Genomic DNA, 14,975 nt, shown 5'->3' with positions numbered 1-14,975 from the left:
CCATTTATCTCACAGAGGCCCCACCCCATCTTCCTTTTTAGTGAAAACTAACAAAACCAAATACAGGCTCCTTATTGTTTTGAAAACAAAGTAAAACTTCTCAGACCTCAAAATCTTCCACAGTTGGGTTTCAGCTTTAATTCTCACTAAATCATTCTCCTGACCCTTGTCCAACTTCTCTCCCATCCCTGACTCCTGGTGACAGAAGGGTTTCTGATTTCTGAAAAAATATCGTATATTTTGCCATTTCTGAGCACCTTCTAGTGCTATTCTTCCCTCTGGGAATGCTTTTCTTCAATTAGAATTGTGTAAATCCAAACTCAAAACCTACTTTAGGACCCAGGTCAAACTCTGCCTCTGCTATAGGTTTCTCCAGCTGGGGTTCCCGCGCTCATGCCTGTGTGTCTTGGGATTTGCATCACAGCTTTCTTGTATTGCTGTTATTAATTTCTATGTCTTTTCTCCACAACCAGACCATAATTCTTGAGGAGAAGGAGCCACCATGGTTATTATAATCTCTAAACAATGGCTTAAATAAAAGTCTAGTAAATGAATGAATGATGGAGAACATTCTAGAATAACAGTATAAGGTAAAGCAACCCAGACACATTAAAAAATAGGTCAGGAGAACATCCCTAAAAGACACAATAAGTTCTGAAGAAAGCATACACGGCATTGCAGCAAATGCCAAGGCTTTGGAAAAATAAGCCAGTTCATTTGGAGCTTCCAGAAATTTTCTCTGCCTAAGGTATTTCAAAGAGATTGGTTTGAAAAGAAAGTTTATGTGGTCTCTACACTGGGAGCCAGAACCCCCATCTAACAATTCATTGGGGAAATAAATACCAAGATCTCAGACACCTGAAACATACTACAGGAAAACAAAGCAAGGTCCAAGGCTCAAGTGATTTGGGGGCCAAAGTGACGACCACTGCAAAGATAAAGAGAGCATCTTAGGTCTACCCTATACTGAAGAAGGCTTAACCAAAATTCAAATATTACTCCTTATAAAAAAGAAGACACAGCCCCATTACCACTCTCAAATTCTGCCAGTTTTAGTGTCTGAATGGCTCTTGAATGCTACCCCCTCTCAGTTCCTAGTCACTGCCTGGATTGGGGTAGCACCTCTCACCTGACTCACGGGGAAAGCCTTTGAAGGTTCTTGCCAACATTTCTTTTTTCTTCACTCATATTTCCCTCTAAACCAATGCCAGAGAGATCTGACAAAGCCCACATCTGAATGTGCCACTTCACTTCTTTGGTGGCTCTCTTTTGCCAGAAAAGCAGGCCTGGACTCCTCAGGGTGGTTTACTAGGTCTTTCACAACTAAATTTTAAGCCTCCCTTACAACCCACCTCTTTCCATTCCCCACAAATCACCAGGAGCTAGTTATGTTTTCCTGTTGGTTCCTGCATCTAAAATGCTCTTTTCTCCCTGCCCTTGTTTATGACCATTAGTCATCACTCAAAGTCAAGTGCAGAAGTCCTGGTTTGGAAACATATGCCCCTTCCTCTATTGATAATAATCATAGGATTAAGGTTAGGAAAAACAATGCCCACATCAGAGGTAATTTCTTTAAAGAATTAGTGACTAAATGTTAATCTTCCTATCCTAATTTAGAAGACATACCCCACTGCCATCCTCTATGTTAAGAATTCACATTATAATTTTCAACACTTAGGAATGAGTACTGCCTAATTTTGCCTACAGCTAGTTAATAGAAAGTAGGAAAACTGAGTGCTTCCTGCGAAACCTGTGATAATTACACACTTAACTTTTTTTTTTTTTTTAAATTTCAGAAACACCCTGGCACAAGCACAGAGTGAAATGTTTCTCTAATTGTATGCATTTATAATCATAGCATCTACCAGTTAAAGAAAATACTAGAAAGGCCTACTCAGAAAGCTCTAATCCCCTTCAATTTGTAACAAGATGTAACAGCAACAAAGCCTTTGTTCTATCAAGCTCCTGTCATTCCCAAGGCAGCAGACTTCAAAGTATTGGTGCATATATATAAAAAAGGTTGTAGCACTCTAGAACTAGAGTAGCAATGGAGCTTAGTAAAAAGAGTAAATAGGCAATTTGGATTCTAACTTAAATTTCCACCATTGTCTGCTCTGCTAGCTTGAGCCCAGGAATGGTAGATAAGGCAGATGAATTCCTGCAAAATAATAAAACAAAGGAAATCTGTATTTAACTCCAGGGTTTGGTCATTATTGTTAAAACAAGAGGAGATAACAGTAGACCTGGGTTTACACTAGTCAACTGTGACTTCCTCTGTACATGCTGTGTGTTAGAATGGAGCTTCCCTAAGTAAGAGCAGATGATTATGATTTCAGGAGAAAAGAAAGTGCTGCTTCCATCTCAGGAACACGGTGAACTTGGTGGGCCAGCAGAGGACTAGCTACAGCAAATACTCAGGACATGAAAGTTTTAAAATACAGTTGGGGTTTGATTTTTAATAGATTATCATAAAAAATGTAAGCATTAGTTATTAATGAGTAATTCATTTAGTAGAGCAGTATATCAACACCAGCCCTGAGAGCTGACTAGTTCTTGCAGAAGGGAGATCACAGAATGGTTGACTTTATACACATCATAAAGAAGGAGAAATCCTTAATATTCACCTTTCCTTTCTTTATGCTTTGCAGGAAAGTCATAATTCCAACATTCATTTATACACCATCTTCCCTCTCAGAAACATAAACACTTCTGAGGTGTTAATGCACCACCATACAACACCCGCGTAAGAAGCAAAAGACCTTAGTGCTCTATTTTACAAACTTAAAATGCAGCTTTAAAGGTAAAAGAACAAATAACCATAAGCAAAGTTACAAATCTTCAACCATTAAATTTCTGTCCAATGTCAAAAGCATTCTGATTAACGCTAAGTTCAGATTTTTACTGTTAGATCTTAGGAAGGTATTTAACCTCATTAGCTAGAACTATTGATAACATTCTGAATTGGAATTGAAGTAAGCATAAGACAGAGAGAGGCAACACAGGTATCATGTTAATAAGCATAAAGTTCTCGTGGCCTAAAGCTGATGACCGCTGACTTCAGTGAAGTGGTACTCTACTTTTGACTTCGAAAGATACTCCATCTCAAGTTGTCACTGGTTCACTGCATCTAATCTTCAATTATAAGATAAACTGTTCATTTTAAGGACCACTAGGAAAGAAGAATGATCACGAATACACTATGACATTTTTGTTTTTTATGGTACTAGGGACTGAACCCAGGGGCTAAGACATGCTGGGTAAGTGCTCTGTCACTTTTTAAATTCGTTTTTTATTTTGAGATAGAGTCTCACTGAGTTGCCCAGGCTGGCCTTGAACTTGTGATGCCCTACCACAGCCTCTCAAGTAGCCAGGATTATGGGTTTGGGCCCCTGAGCTCAGTTGCACTATGATGTTTTTTCATATCATCAATAGTTAAGGCTTTTTCTAATTTCATTCAGGCTAAAATGTAGGGACATATACATCATGAAATCAGTAAAACAAGGCATAGGAAAATTATTGCTCTTCTGATTGAAATGACTCAAAAGGAGGATTGTTTTCAGAAATTTAAGCTGCATAACTGGGATATTCAAAATCCTAAGCACATGGATATACTTTGCTATTCTCAAGCTTCAGGGGACTTTGAACAACTTAAACAAGCCCCTAAATTTTTCCCTGGTACCTGCCAAAAGGTGTCGGGGACTCCCTGCTGCACTTAAGGTCAATAGTCAGCCCTGAAATAGTTTAGTCACAAGGCTTTGAAACTGCCTACTTATTCCCCCCCTTGAGACACCAACTGTTACAATTTGAGGCCACACTGTTAGAGATGTGCTGTGTTATTAAACTAAGCAGCCAGCCAGCCTAGAACTTCTCACCTTCTCTCCTGCTCAGCAAGATCCTGACAGCTGTATTGATGGACTTGGACTAGGAAAAGCATGAAGCAAGTTTTCCCCCTTGGAAGGGGATGAAAATAAAATTCCATGGGAAAATTAAAGTCAGAGAAAGACATGTTTATGAGCACAGAGGAATGTTCCCCTTCATGAGCAATCCTGGAGAGTGCCGACCAACCGAAACTGAAGTCTTACAAACAACAGCAAAATCAGAGGACAACAATGTTTAGCAGAAGACAGTGGCTGCCCTGGCTGCCCAGCAGGAGGGCAGCAGTCTCAGCTCTAAGCTGTAGCTGAATAACTGCTTTCAGGGCACCAAGCAGAACGACCTTTCTCCTAGCTTTAGCTGTGTCCAAACAATGTCGTGCTTGTTGGAACACAACATTCACAAGATACAGGGAAATCTCCCTCTGACCCTCTCACTTGATGTGAGCATCGACATTCTGTTCTTCTGTCCCCATCTATTTCTAGTGACTTAGGATACTTTAGTTTGACAAGTAGATCTACCCTCATGCCAAACATAAAAGTACACCGGAACATTCTTTCAAAATCCATATTCATTGAACAATCTGATGGGACAAAACTTCCAGAGTCAAACCTGGAAGCCATCAGGTGTTCATGTTTGCCTAAGAGTATTCTCAGATACCTATGTGGCTTACTTTAGAGAAGGGTTCTCTTACAAAGCTAGTGTCATAAACCGCTAGCTTACAGCTATGAGTATCTGACATTTTTTGCTAAGGAGGATGCTTTGGGGAAAGAAAGAAAACCCCAAACCTAAAAAAAAATTTAAAATAAGCTATTCTTTTCTTCAAACATATAACCAGGCAGAAACATTCTCTACCCCTTCAAACCTGCATCCCCAAGACGAAAAGGGCTTACGTGTTCAGACTTCTCCGGTTCTTTTTTGTCTGTCTGCAAAAACTGACAGTTTTCTCTTGCCAGCTTCTGGACCAGTTCAATGCGTGCGATATCATCTCTCTCTTGAAGCTTGCACATCACCCCAGCCTTAAGAGTTGGAGAAAAAGCGAAGATATACTTAAATCCACAATCCCAGGACATGGCACCACTGCGAAGTTCACCTTATAATAGGCTCATTTTTTTCTGTGACCTGGATTCAGTCATGATCTTGGTAAAATATTCCTCTGCCTTTCTAAAACTGATATTATTTTAATCTAGAGCTCTCATGCCAAAAGACTTGAAGTTGAGATCATGTATCAGTGTACTTTAAGAGAGCGAAGGGCAAACTAAATCATTTGCTACTACGTGTGCGCCTGATATGCTGCTATTTGTCTGTCCCTGACAGCCTGTTTCCTGTTACATAAGCAAAGCCTAGCAAGAGGTTAAAAATTCATGGGAAAGTTAGCCAGGAACCACTCTGGCAAAAAGGGTGAAGTGATACAGAGTCCTAAAAATAACAGCCTACAACTTCTCAATTCTTTAGCTTCACTAGATCATTCCATAGATAAATACACACTTAAAAAGAGGCTTACAAGATGATTTTTTTTTTTTGGTCACAACTGGAAAATTACTATGCAATATGAGCGAAATACTCCCGATGTTGCATGAAAATAGTGGAAATTTTTATTTAAAATAAGAACTTGAAAAAACAAAGCTTAAATTTTTATTCAGCAGGGTTTGGAAGTGGTCCATTAAGTATCAAAATTTTTATTAGGTCCAAATACTTAAGGAATAATAATGAGAAAAGAGGTGACTATAGAACTTTGGAATTGAAAATACACACACACACACACACATGAATACATATAATGAATATGTATACATATACTATATATAAATATATTTCATATGTATAGATACATATACATATGCATCCATTCTAACACACAATTTATAACATGTTTCTGTTCAAATTCTTTCCAAAATGGTTCATGCTGATATACTAAGGCATGATCTAATAAAGAGATCTGAATTTTATACTTGGCAGAAGTAGTAAAAACTATAGAATTCTTATTTTACACAACACAGCATGCAGGATTTGAACGTGGTACTCAGCAACATGACCAAATATGGGGAAGGGGCTCAAAACTGATACAAAGCTACATGGTCTTCATGGTTTGTGCTGAAGCCACCTATGCTGTTGAGTGGGTATCACAAAAATAGAAACCATCCATTAAAAGCAATGACAACAACTTTATTCCCAAGGGCAGTGACATCCCTTTTATCTAGTTGTTTCTCCAATTCAGAAAGAAAGAAAGAAAATCCTTGAAGTGGCCCAAATCACAGATTCCCAGAGGACTGCAAGTAGAATTCTTCCACCCAAATCAGACAGGTATTTTTACAACATCCTTCACAACTGGTTTTCTGGTTCTTTTTCTAAGTTTCATTGGACAAGGATCTCAGTCTATCTTAAGACAGACTACACACTGTTGGAGAGCCAGATATTTGGAATGTCTCATATTATTCTAGGCGAAATTCTGAAACTATTTAATGACAACTCATGAGTACTAGTTTTGTCTTTTAAAGTCATTGTCATTAGGCCCATTCCTTTTCCAAAATGACCATCTTTCTAATATGTAAGTATAAATATTTACTATAACTTTTAATATTCTTTAAGTTATTTTATTTTGTCATTCATTCACTCAAAAGACTTTATTTGAGCAACAACTCACTGAGACTACAGAAGTCAGCAACAAAAAAATCCCAAGGTCTCTCACATCATGGAACTTATATTTAATAAAAGTTTATGTAACATATAAATAGAAATAGCAGGTGGTAATATGTAACAGGACAGAAAATAAAGCAGAGTAACAGGACAGAGAATTATTCAATATATTAGTTAGAGATATCAGGAAAGGATTCTCTAGGAATACAACTTTGAGCGGAAACCTAAAGGAAGTGAGAAAGAGGTCATGTGGACACCCAGAGGAAACATGTTCTCAGCTGAGGAACAGCCGTGCAAAGACCCTGAGGCCTGGCTGTGCTTCACACTTTCAAGGACCAACAAAGAATAGGTGCAGCAGAACAGGGTTGGTAAGGGGCAGACTGGCGAGACTGGTCACAGAGGTGTAGGACCAGATCACCTAGTTTCCTTACAGCCTATATAAAAAGTTTAGATTCTTTCTCTGATTAACATATAATGGAATGCTTTGAATAGAGGACTGGCATTAATCTGATTTATACTTTGGAGGGTCATTATGTGTTCTGGATAGGGTAGGAGGAATCTAGAAGACCTAAATCATTTAGGAGATGGGTTTTCACATAAGAGACAGCTTGGAACTTGTGGCAGTGGGGGGCACGATAAGAATTTGTTAGAATCTGAATATATTTCCAAGGTAGGGCCAGCAGATTTTGATATTTTTGTGCAATGAAAACATCAGGCCTGAGCATCTGGAAGGATGAAGTTGTCTTTTACCGAGACTGGAAAAACTGGGGGGAGGTCTGGGAAGGAAGATACCTATTAGACATCCCAGTGGGGTTGCTGGAGGCACAGGGAAGGGATCCAGGTATAAATTGGAATCTGGAGACATCAAAGTGTAGACGGTTCTACTTTGGTTGTAAGGTTAGAAGGTTGTAAATCCAGGAGCTGAGTCAAATGTTCAGACACTGGGAAATGACAAGTGATCAGAAAGGAGACTAAGGAAGAGCAGCTCCTGAGGAAGATCTGGAGAGCAGTGGAGATGTTTCAGAGCAGAGGGAGCAAAGTCCTCTCCCCAAATGCTGCTCAAGAATTAAAGAAGATGTTCAAAATAATTGATGTTAAATTTGACAGAAATCATCAGTGACCTTGAAAAAAGTCATTTCATTTGGAGGTAGAGACAAGCTTCATTAGTAGGTGTTTAATTATGTGAGGAAAGAAAGGGTCCCTGGCTGGAAAGCCAGGTTGAAGGGAGTTTTGCTTGATTGCTCACTGGCATTGAGATGAGGGGCATTCCAGCATCCTGATCATAGTTGATTTGATGATTTCATATTCGTATCAGAACTCACTGGGTGGAGAGGGAAATCTGATGATGCAGGAGGAGGATAGTGCATTTTCACGAGTCATGTTCTTGAGCAGGAAAGATAAAGATCTACCCTCAGAAGACAGAAATATAAATATTTCATCTACTGGAACAGGAGGGAAGGGGAAGTAGAGGGGCAAGTATATAGGGACCTTGGGGAAATTCTTTTCTGAAGGCTTCTACTTCCCAGAAAATCAAGACATCAAGTTACTAGCTGAGAGCAAGGATTGTGGTGGGGGGGGGGGACGCGGGGGAGAAGATGTTAGAAGTAATGGAAAAGAAGGCATGTGACAGCCATTGGCGTTGCAAGTGCTGGCAAACCTCCTCTGTAAGGGGTCAGAGAGTCAATGCTCTAGGCTTTGTGTGCCATGGGCTCTCTGCCATAGTGACTCAGTTCTACAGCAGGAGCCCAAGAACTGCAAGAAACAATAAGTAAGGTGGTGACTGCCCATAATCCCAGTGACCCAGGAGGCTGATGCAGGAGGACTGGAAGTTCTAGGTCAGCCTTGGCAATTAAGTGTCTCAAAACTAAAACTAAAAATAAAAATAAAATCGCTAGGGATATAGTGAAGTGGTAGAGGGTTGCTGGGTTCAATCTCCAGTAATACATATACAAACATTTAAAAATAAAAATATGTAAACGAATGATCATGGCTATGTTCCAAAAATACTTAACAAAAACAGGCAACGGGTTGTGGTTTGTCAACTCCTGACCTAAGATAAGAGGGAAGTGGAATGGAGGAGGAGAGAGAGATTGCTGGGCTGGCAGTGTAGACCAGTGGTAGACAGAGCACGCATGGCCTGGGTTCTATCCCCAGCACCGTCCCGTCCCCTGCCACCAATCAGTCAAGTATTGTTAAGGGCCCACTCGGTTTTTACTTTTAAATCCTTTATTCACCCTAGCCTTCCTAATAAGGGGATATTTCTGTTTGTCAGGATTTTAATGGATCCCATAACCAGAGATGATGCTACATACACGGAGCATCACCAAGATGCTCTTCTACTCAATCCTAGGGAGGGTGACAAGAGGGCCAGGGGGCCAAGTGTTCTTTTAAAGTAGGACGGCATGGGAACTATTGGGGGCTATTTCTCCTCACATTATAACTTAAAGGAATATATTTCTTTTACCTAGAAATTCATTTATACCTGAGTCTAAAACTGAGTCTCCTGCCATGTCATCCTCACAGACCTTAAGATTCTGTCCCAAGACTGGAGAGAGGGTGCTAACGAGCCTCCACCTCAGGTCCCCCTCTGTGGTTTATTCTGCAGTGTGGACTAGTGCACCCCCTCCTCTCTGCTCCCGGATGTGGCCCCCACCCCCATGTGATAGAGGACAAGGCCCAGGCAGAGCTGGCACCAGGTGAGAGCATGGAGGGACACAGGGGACAACCAGCCTGCTCTCATCAGCACAGGCTCCACAGCCACAAGACTGAGTTCCCACCAATTCTAATTCGGAAATTCTAATTCGGAAATAGTCTTTCCTCTGGTTGTAGTTCCTCTACACAGTTTTTTTAAACAACTGATAACGGCGTTAGCAAGGAAATGCTGGGACTAAGAAGAGGCCTTGGCTGTTTTCGTGTGAGAAGACAAGTTTGAAAGGAGCTCTAACCAGTCTTCATGTCATGATTAGCATCCTGAAAACCGGCTCTTCTTTTAAGAGGAAACATTTTTATTAGAACCAGATATTTGGGTGCACCAATCAAATATAAAAAAAATAAAAATACATCTATCTATCTATCTGTCTATCTATCTATCTATCTTATCTATCTATCTTGCATAAGGAAAGAACCCAGGACCTCCCACGTGCTGGGCAAGCACTCCACCATAAGGCTATATTCCCAGATACAAATATGTATTTTAAACATAAAAAGTTGTTACTTTTAAAAATGAGTTTCAGATTAACCAAATTACTGTATATCTACTCCATTATCTTCTATTTATTTATTTATTTGCTCTAGTTGGAAACAATGCCTTTATGTTATTTATTTCTTTTTATGTGGAGCTGAGGATCGAACCCAGGGCCTCGAATGTGCTAGGCGAGCACTCTAACGCTGAGCTATAAAGAACCCCAGCCCAGCCCAGTGTCTTGATTTTTTTTTTTTTCCTGTCCCGTGGGCACTTTGAGATGAGATTTTCTTGCCTGTTTTGGTTGTTTGAGTCTCTCTTTGTTCACTACTTTTTTTTTTTTTTTTTAACTACTCCATTATCTTCTAATTGAAGAAGTAATACTGCTGCCTTGATTCTCTGATTCCCACATAATTTCTAGATACATTTTCATGAGACAATTTTATAACACTCCTTGCAAGACAACTACCAAAATATCTTTCAAGGAGGGTTATGAATGCTGCTTCATCCCCTGGGGAACTTTAAGCCCAGAATTATGCCTGTATATCCTAGATGGTTTATAAGATAGTGCTTTTTAAGAATCACACTAAGCCAAATTTTCTCTGGGGTCCCTTTCACAGCTCCATAATTTAGTGGTTTAATTCAAGAAATCCATGAATTTGTTAATAAATTTTGGAGCTTTGTTATGGCAGTAGAAACAAGATAACTAATATCCCTTGATCTACTTTCACATATTTGGTCTATTTAATATATCTATGTGAAATTAATTATATACAGTTTACCTAAAACTGCTAAGGCAGAAAAAAAATAAAAGATTAATGTGTAACTGTCAGAAGCATTATTTAAGAGCCTTATTTCCAGGTCTGTTTTGAAAAACAAAAAAAAGGAGGAAACTTTGTAATTAAAGTTTAATACTTTGTAATTAATAACTTTGTATAATTAAAGCTGTTCATATGATTTTCAATGTTTGAGAAATGTAATGTTAATGAAAAGTCTGTTTCCTTTATAAAAGGAATCATAAAATTATTGTGTCAATCCCCCTCAGTGGAAAGAAATGAAACTTGGACAGAATTCCCTTATGAAATGGAACATGGGTTTATAAGCAAGCAGTCCTTCTGTAAAACAAGGTAAAATAGTATAGTGCCAAGTCTGAAAATATTCTCTGCATCATCTTAACTTTAAAAATCACCTTTTTTTCTAAAATATCTTGCCAAAATATCATGCAAAAATTGCTATCAATGCTGAACATGGGGGCGCCCACTGATAATCCCAGCAACTCTGGATGCTGAGCAGGAGGATCACAAGTTCAAGGCAGGCCTCTGTTATTTAGTGAGGCCCTACACAACTTAGTGAGATCCTGTCTCAAAACAAAAAAACAAAAACGGTCTGGGAATGTGGTTTGGTGATGGTGCCCCTGGGTTCAATCCTCAATACCAAGAAAAGAATAAAAGTAAAAAGTTAAATTAAAGATAAAAGTAAATTGCTATCAATTGCTATCAGCAAAGCAAAACCAGGAAGTAATAGTAAAAAAATGCTTTCACAAAAGCATTGTTTGCAAAAATAGAACAGATACTGATCAATACAATCTAAGGCTATCCAAATACATTCTTACTGATTAGTACATAATATATTTATTCCATTAAAAGTTAAACTTTAAAGAAATTCACTGAACTTTTTTTATTCTAAACAGAAAATATAAACAACAAAACAAAACTCTGATGAGTTGGGATGATATATTATATTACTCAACTGTATGCACCTATTTCCAAAACAGAAAATATTAAGTATTCTTCTCAGGAAAATTCAGAAGACAGGGCATTAATTAAAAATTAAAATTTTTTTTGAGAGGCAAAAACTTATTTTGTCAAACTTCTTTTGGGGGGAAAAAAAGAGAAAACTACAAAAAAGCTCTCCATAGATGGGATGGGAAAATACTCCATTTGGTCATTGAGGAAGAACTACAAGGTGCTCACAGTGACTGCGTCAGAACAGAAAGAGTGACAGTCAAGGCAGCTTTTCTAAACCCCTGGCGTCACAGCAGCAGACCTCAACCCCAGGTTGGGGCGTCAGGAGGCCTTAGAAATCACTCCGTGATTCCGAGCCCTTCACTGTCCTGGTGAGGCGATGAAAGTGCAGGTTCCTTCTTCCGGGCCTCTGAATGGAATTGATCCACAGCTTGCTTGGACAGAGCCATCCTATGCCCTGGTGCAAAACTTCATCCTGCTAGAGCCTACTGAGAGCTCAGGAGGCAGCGAAACCAGTCACAAGGAATTTATAATTGCTTCCCTCAGGTCCTCTCTTAATCTTTATACTTACAGAATATTCCCTTCTGGTTAAAGTATAATACAATATGATACATTTACATAGCTGATGAAGTAAGGGGCTCATCCATTTCCATACACCTGATTCCTTGAGCTTTTATACTAGAGTAGGGAGGCCACTAATATTTTATCTTGTTTCAGCCTGAGAGAAATTACAGCTCAGAATTGCAAGCAGAGCAGCAAAACTGAAAAATAATTAAAACGTAAACAAAGGGGATAAGCAAACTAATGGATTACAACATGAAGGATATAAAACGATTATGTGTTTTGTATGACAGTCCAAATAAGAGCTGTCTTTAGGATTTTTTTTCTTCTAAAGTACACTTTGGCTACTGATGAAATTTAAAATATTTAGCAATTAAGTTGTATAATTTACAGTTATAATCACCGAATAGGAAATGCTTGATTCAAATGGGGGATAGGAGAAAATGAAAATAATTATCAAATCTTGTGGTCAATATCTAACGGACTCAAAGCAACAATTTCCAAAGTTTGACCAATTACAAATTACTCATTAAAGATCTCATTAGAAAATGGGAAAATGTAGAAACATTTTGACAAAGATCTCGAGTCCTTTACTCTTGTAGTAAAGAATAAAGTGGCTATAATGTTTCATTTATAAGACAGATGGAAAGTAATACTGCATCACAGCCACTTAAATTTTTAAATAAAAACAATGAGACAGATGATCATGTTGATACTGATAATAACTGACAGAGGTTAAAATCTTTGAGTGCTTACTAAGTACCAGGCATTGTACTAATTGTTTCACATGTAGTCATTTAATTTTCAAAACAAACCAACAATTACTCTCATTTTACAGAAGTTGGAAAAGCAGTTTGAACCGTGATTAAAAGCAGGCATGCTGGAACCAACCTGTCTTGCTCATCTATAAAATGATGCTAATCACACTATCTACCTCGTACGTTGTGTTGTGAGATTTAATCACCTGGACAAAAACAAAGACCTTAGAAGAGTGACCAGCATGTCTGAAGTGCTAACTGTTAATACTGATGTGATCACTGAAAAGAAAGAAGGGGCACAGGGAGAGCTGCATTGTCCAAGGCTACTATGGCAGAGCCAGGAAAAGAACCCAGGCAGACTAGTCCCAGAGGCAGGGCTCCGACACCTCACACTGTGCTGCCTGACACTGACTGAAATTCTTTTATGTGCCAAGACTACAGGTGTTTTGATTCTGTTTGCATTTTTGTTAATTTTTATTTATTTATTTTCAGTGCTACAGGCTAAACCAAGGGCCTCTCAAATGCCAGGCAGGGGCTCTACTGCTGAGCTACATCCCCAGTTCTTGTAGACACTTTTTAAAAATTTGCCTTTATTTTTTCATTGGTTCTCTTTTAGATATACATGAGAACATGGAGAATAACGTATTCTAATTAGGATCCCATTCTTGTAACCACAAGAACTGATATGAATATGAATACTGATCGTGAATTCTTATGTGAACACAGGAAAGTTATATCTGGTTCATTCTACCATCTTTCCTATCCCTTCCCTTCATTCCCCTTTGTCTAATCCAATGAACTTCTATTTTCCCCATTCCCTTTACTGTGTACTAGCATCCACATATCAGACCTTTGGGTTTTGGGGTTTGGTTTATTTCACTTAGCATGATGGCCTCCAGATCTTTTTATATGACTTCATTTCAACCTCACAACAACCTTATATCTCAATTTTACAGAGATGAAAACTATTCATGTTAGATAGTGCCCAGCAAAGTGGGGACACCACAGCAACAAAAATGCAGTAGTGCTACTCACTGGGAACTCAGATTTAGAGACAGTAAGAGACTTGCCAGCCATTTGGAGCAAACCCAAGTCTAAATGCTCTCTTGGATCTGACAGTGTCAGGCAGTGTTGAAACAGGGAGTTTCTTAGGCATAAACAAACAAACAAAAACATTTTTAGTGAGCGAAGGAAGAGAGGAGGCAACAAATGAGGAGAGAATAGAGTTCTTTGGCCGGTAGGAAAGACATGTGTATGACAAGGCCCAGTCTCTCTGGGTTAGTGACCACTTTAATCCTTTACGTGCCCAAAGCAAGGGCATTTCCCCCACAGTAATAATACTTAATAAAGTACCACAAAGAATGAATGAGAAACTAATGTTCACTTAAATTGTTTAAAATACCCAGGAGTGAAGAACACTCTGTATGCCTGGAGTCTGGCATACAGGTGTTTGTTCAATCAACTATATGTGTATACATGAAACATCAAATAAATAAGTCATGTCAATTATACACATATGTACACACCCATGAGCTTACACATTTATTTCTAATTCTGCCCAGGAATCTGAGGGCAAAAACTCTGAAAATTTTCTTTCAGCTCATCTCCTATGACTTGAGTTACTGATTCTATCCAAAGAAGCTAGATGGGTGGGCCTGCAGAATCAAACCAATCAAACTGGTAGTTCCAGGTGGCCTCAGATGAAACTTAATAGAACAGAGCAGGTAACAGTGGCCTTTCTTCCTATACAGCCTTGACCTATACCACTCATAATTATGCTTTCCAGTGACCTTGACTCTGGGCCTAAACAGAATCTATTCCTCATCTAATTACTGATTCACTGGTTTCATTCTTCTCTATGTCCTGTAGATATGTGGTTATGTTACTGTTGTTTAATAAAATCACAAAATCTCAAAGAGCAGGATTTGTGTATCCTTTTGAGAAATAAAATGAAATTCAAATTGACTTTTGCCCATTGAATAAGTTCAAAAGAAATAAACAGCAAGAGCAGTTTAAATTTAGAAACATCTGGGCTGAGGATGTAGCTCAGAGGTACAGTGTTGGCATACATGAGGGAGGCCCTGAGTTCCCTGTCAAGCACTGCAAATAAATAAATAAATAAATAAATGAACAGATAAATAAATAAATAACTTAATTAACTTATAAGCAGCCCACCAATAAATTAATAATTTATAAAATCTCTGAGAAAGTAGTAAATGC

General features: G+C 38.6%; 1 protein-coding gene across 2 annotated transcripts in view; it reads right to left on the bottom strand.

The window, feature by feature from the left end:
* Positions 1–14,975, bottom strand: part of Rapgef5 (Rap guanine nucleotide exchange factor 5) — a 226,736-nt gene that overhangs the window by 95,874 nt on the left and 115,887 nt on the right. For both annotated transcript variants that reach the window (XM_078039979.1, XM_078039980.1), the window contains exon 9: positions 4,767–4,892. In XM_078039979.1, coding sequence (XP_077896105.1) covers positions 4,767–4,892 — 126 coding nt within the window. The remainder of the gene's footprint in view (positions 1–4,766; positions 4,893–14,975) is intronic.

This window comes from Ictidomys tridecemlineatus, chromosome 2 (genome assembly GCF_052094955.1).
Source record: "Ictidomys tridecemlineatus isolate mIctTri1 chromosome 2, mIctTri1.hap1, whole genome shotgun sequence".
In the NCBI taxonomy this organism is placed as follows: Eukaryota; Metazoa; Chordata; class Mammalia; order Rodentia; family Sciuridae; genus Ictidomys; species Ictidomys tridecemlineatus.
This window is presented reverse-complemented; position numbering and strand designations above follow the sequence as displayed.